At 33.9% G+C, this 4,776-nt stretch overlaps 1 protein-coding gene across 1 annotated transcript; it reads left to right on the forward strand.

Annotated features, from left to right (window-relative positions):
* The first annotated feature begins 787 nt into the window (after positions 1-787).
* LOC100249017 (probable indole-3-pyruvate monooxygenase YUCCA4) lies at positions 788-3,593 on the forward strand. The gene is made up of 4 exons (XM_002282321.3): positions 788-1,877; positions 2,153-2,401; positions 2,585-2,707; positions 3,119-3,593. Exons 1-4 carry the CDS (start codon positions 1,242-1,244, stop codon positions 3,341-3,343), a joined length of 1,233 nt encoding a protein of 410 aa, XP_002282357.1. The 5' UTR covers positions 788-1,241; the 3' UTR covers positions 3,344-3,593.
* Positions 3,594-4,776: the final 1,183 nt, after the last annotated feature.

The raw sequence follows: 4,776 nt of genomic DNA on the forward strand, positions 1-4,776 counted from the left end.
ATAATGAGGGAAAAAAGGGAAGGGAGGGAACGGGATGAAAATGAAATGAAGATTATGGAAGGATTGGAGTTTAAGGCCGAAATAGTTTTTTTGAAGAAAAAAATAATCAAAGTAGATCTTCTTCCAAAATATTTACCAATCTAATATTTATTATCAAAGATTTATTCACGTGACCTTTTTTTCCTTTTTTTCGAGTGTATGAAACCACAGTTATTAATTGTGATTTTTAAAATCAACATTGTAACTGTGATTTTAAATTTAAAGTTAAAATCATAGTTGATAATTATGGTTTTAAAAAAATAAATAATAAAAATTAAAGTTAAAGTTAGTGTTATACAGATACATTATTTTGACAAATATTTTGAATACAAGTTTAGATGGAGAATTATTTTTACAAAAAAGATTAGTTTGACAGGGAACTCTGGAGAATTGAGGGAAAGGTATTTGTATAAGGGGAATTGTGGTTGCATGTATGGGGAACGGTCTCCTACAACGCAGCAAGTACTCCTTGCTGACATGTCAGCCACGTGGCACTATGCTCCATTCCCTCATTATTAAAAATATTATTTAAAATAAACAAAACTTAACCAAACCACCCTGCGCTATTCATTTTTACGTGGTTTTCCAGGGCCGCATCTTCACTCTCCTCTGTAGTTGTCTCCAGCAAACACACTCTCTGCCACCAAAGCGGCGGGACGTGGGAGGCACGCGCATGAAACGGGATTGGGCGAGGGACTGCGTTCAGACACATTAATGTATTTATAGCTTCCCCTTTGCCCCATTTCTTACAACACTACATCTCCCAAACACTGCAGAAAGAGCCTTGAGAGGAAGAACCATATATCTTTTCTTCAGCCTCACGCCTCCATCATACCTCTACCCCTCTCTCTCTCTCTCTACTTCTCACTTCAAATCTCTTAAAAACTCTGTTTTTTTCTTTTTCTTTTTTCTTTATCCAACTCTCTCTCTCTAAAAGTCTGTTCTGTTGTAAACATTTATAAACATCACAGCACAGCTTGATTCGCTTCTCATTGACTCTATCTCTAAGCTTCGCTTGACACCCTTTTTGGGCCTTTTTCAGCTCTCTCCGCGTTTTCTTTTGAAATTCCCGCTCAAGAGTAAAAATTTTCTCGGGGAAACAGAGTGAAAACAGGGGGAGTGAAAAAGAAAAACAGGTGGTTGGGGGTTCAATTTTTTCTTGGTCTTTTTTTTGTTTTCTTTGCTGCTCGGGGCCTTCCTACATGGGATCTTGCAAAGAAGAAGAAGAAAAGCAGTCGAGGTGCGTGTGCGTTCATGGGCCTATCATTGTAGGTGCAGGGCCTTCTGGTCTAGCAGCTTCAGCTTGCCTCTCTGAACATGGAGTTCCTTCACTGATTCTCGAGAGAAGTGACTGTATAGCTTCTTTATGGCAACAAAGAACCTATGATCGTCTCAAACTCCACCTTCCCAAACAGTTTTGTGAACTCCCACTGTATCGCTTCCCTGAAGATTTTCCCAAGTACCCAACAAAGCAGCAGTTCATATCATACATGGAGTCTTATGCTTCCCACTTTTCAATCCACCCCAGGTTCAAGCAACAAGTTCAAAGAGCTTATTTTGATCCAAGCTGCAAGCTATGGAAGGTTCAAACTCAGGATTTTGAGTACATCTCTCGCTGGCTTATTGTTGCCACTGGCGAAAATGCTGAACCTCTAATACCTGAAATTCTGGGCCTTGAGAGGTTCCGTGGACGGGTTGTTCATACCAGTGTGTATAAGTCCGGGTCTGATTTCAGAAACCAGAGGGTTTTGGTTGTTGGTTGCGGCAATTCCGGCATGGAAGTGAGCTTGGACCTCTGTAGATATAATGCCAGCCCTCATATCGTGGTTAGAAACACTGTAAGTTCCTTCACTTTCATACACAAATGACATAGCTCTTTCTTCTTCTTCCATATGTTTCCTTTCGCTGTTTTTTCCAATTTCTGTCATCTGGGTGTGTACTAAAATCAATTATCTTGAACAAAAGCTATTCATTTTCACTATATTTTTCAATTTTCTTATCTGGGTATGTATCAGAGTCAAGTTTCATGATCAATTTTGAATAAATGTTGAACCTTTTTCATGTGGGTGTGCTTGGTTCTGGCCTCATATGTGTTCAATTTTGATGATTTTAGGTGCATGTTCTACCTAGAGAGATGTTTGGCTTGTCAACATTTGGAGTAGCCATGGCACTTCTCAAATGGCTTCCACTGAGACTAGTAGACAAGTTCCTCTTACTAGTAGCCAACTTCACCCTGGGCAACACCGACCACTTAGGCCTCCGGAGGCCCAAAACCGGACCAATTGAGCTCAAAAATGCCACCGGAAAAACCCCAGTACTGGATGTAGGAGCCCTCTCGCAGATAAAATCCGGCAAAATCAAGGTAATCAACCACCCCAGCCCCTCCACCCAAACAGACCCTTGTATCGGTTCACATTTTCTGTGTGCGCTTGTGCAACCTTTTGCAATATCTCAGCCCATTTTGAGCCCATTTTGTGTGAATCCTCGACTTTTCTGCAATGCCTTTAGCCAATGTTTAAAGGGTGTGTTTTTTTCTCTCTCTCAGGTGATGGAAGGTGTGAGAGAGATAACAAGAAATGGAGCCAAGTTTCTGGACGGTCAGGAAAAAGAATTCCATTCAATAATCTTAGCAACAGGGTACAAGAGCAATGTTCCAAGTTGGCTAAAGGTCAGCATGACTCATTTTTACATATGATTTTTTAGCTTTACTTCTATCTTATTATCAATCTTGCATCGCTTTCAACCTTACATACATGCAGAAGCGTACAAAACCATTCTTTTTCCCCTTCAAAAAGAGGAAAATCAGTTGGGTTTGTTTGGATTGCTCCTGCCTTTTCAAAAAAATATGAATCTTTGTGGGTTGTCATGATATGTAACCGTCATGAAATATTGTGCTCTGAGGACGAATTTTGAGAAAAACAGAAGTATGGAAAGTGCTTATCTTTCCTCTTTTGGGGAGAGAGAATCCAAATGGGTTCTTAGTCTTGTAAATTTTTACTTTTTTTTTTTTTTTTTGTGGTTTAGATCTTTTCCTTCTGTTAGATTTGGACTAATTTTTGTTTTTGGGAAATACTTGCAGAGTGGCGACTTTTTCACACAAGATGGGGGGATGCCCAAAACGCCATTTCCTAACGGTTGGAAGGGAGGGGATGGATTGTACACAGTTGGGTTTACGAGAAGGGGGCTCCTGGGAACGGCGTCCGACGCAGTCAATATCGCCCGGGACATAGCTGAGCAGTGGAGGACATTTAATGCCACCAACAATATATGTAATACCCATGTTATCCTTAGAAGAAAACCATAGCAAAAATCATTATTAAAGAGGAAAAAAAAAAAAGGAAAATTAGAAATTGGGTTGGGTTAGTTTGGGATGGTAGGGTTTATATGGGGTGTTTCATTCTTCACCAAGCAGGAGAATTTCCACCTTTTCTTTTTTTACCCTCTTGTAAATTTTACCAATTTTGCATGGGGTTTTTACCTCTCTCTCTCCTCCTCTCATGTATGTTTTTTCCCTTAGCATCATTGTATAAAGCAATTTTATGAATAGAATCTTTTGTCTTAGAGAATATGTTTGATTTCAAGAAAGTATATGACAAAAAGAAAAATATTAAAACATGATTTTATTATGAAAAATATAAAAATTAAATATAATAAATTTTGTATATTTTATTTATTTAATTTATATGTATGGTAGTTAAAATAAATTAAATGAATTTTAAGTAGAATATAAAAATAATTCAAATTTATTTTTATTTTATTTTTTAGTATTTTTCTTCAAATTTTCTAAGAATCAAACACCCTCTTACCATTTTAATTCCAAAATTTTGTAAATAATATAATTTTTGGTATATATAATGCTACTAAGTTGAACATATCTAAAACATTGAAATAGAAATAAAAATGAAATTTATTTTCAATATAAAATTTATTTATTTTTATTTATTATTGTGTTTATATTATTTATTAAAAAATAAGAACAGAAATCAAAATTTTCTCCTCATGAAGTTAAAACAAATTTTTATTTAGTGTGTTATGATCAAGGATCAAAATATAGGAATATATCGTGTATCGAAAAAGGTAGATACAATATATAGGTAAGATATATTATATGACGGATATGGGTAAATATCGACGTAATCACAAATATATCGACAATACAAGTAAAATATCAATCCTAAATGAGAAAAGATAATTGAAATTTTGGAGATATATCAAATATATCGAAGATATATCAGTAAAATTTGTAAAATATATATATATCATAAATAAGTTAATTTTAATTATATTATCATTTATTTTGTATATTAATTAAATATAAAATAAATATAAAATCATAAATAAATTTATCAATATTTTTAAATAAAAATATTTTGTGTTAAAATGTACCAATATTTTTAAATAAAAATCATAAATACATTTAAATTTAAATCACTACATTTTGCAATAATTTAGTTTTAAATTAATTATTTTATTTTATTTTGATATTCAAGTGTAATAATAGCATATTGAGAATAAATTAACTTAGTACATTTTTAAATTAGTATAATATTGAATTTACATTAGTATATTTTATAATTAATTAATATATTTTTAAGTAAATTAACTTAGCATAGCAGTATATTTGAATCACATAATTAGTATATTTGTAATAATTTAACTTCATAATTAGTGTACACTTACAAAATTCACATTTCTTATCGATCGACATAATATAATTAAATTTAATATCGCAAATCA

The sequence above is a fragment of the Vitis vinifera genome, chromosome 4 (assembly GCF_030704535.1).
Source record: "Vitis vinifera cultivar Pinot Noir 40024 chromosome 4, ASM3070453v1".
Classification (NCBI taxonomy): domain Eukaryota; kingdom Viridiplantae; phylum Streptophyta; class Magnoliopsida; order Vitales; family Vitaceae; genus Vitis; species Vitis vinifera.

Bases quoted from the DNA above. Each gene is read 5' to 3' on its own strand.
- LOC100249017 (XM_002282321.3), top strand. From the start codon at position 1,242: ATGGGATCTTGCAAAGAAGAAGAAGAAAAGCAGTCGAGGTGCGTGTGC. The intron at 1,878-2,152 runs GTAAGTTCCTTC...TGATGATTTTAG, and splicing joins ATATCGTGGTTAGAAACACT to GTGCATGTTCTACCTAGAGA. The intron at 2,708-3,118 runs GTCAGCATGACT...AAATACTTGCAG, and splicing joins ATGTTCCAAGTTGGCTAAAG to AGTGGCGACTTTTTCACACA.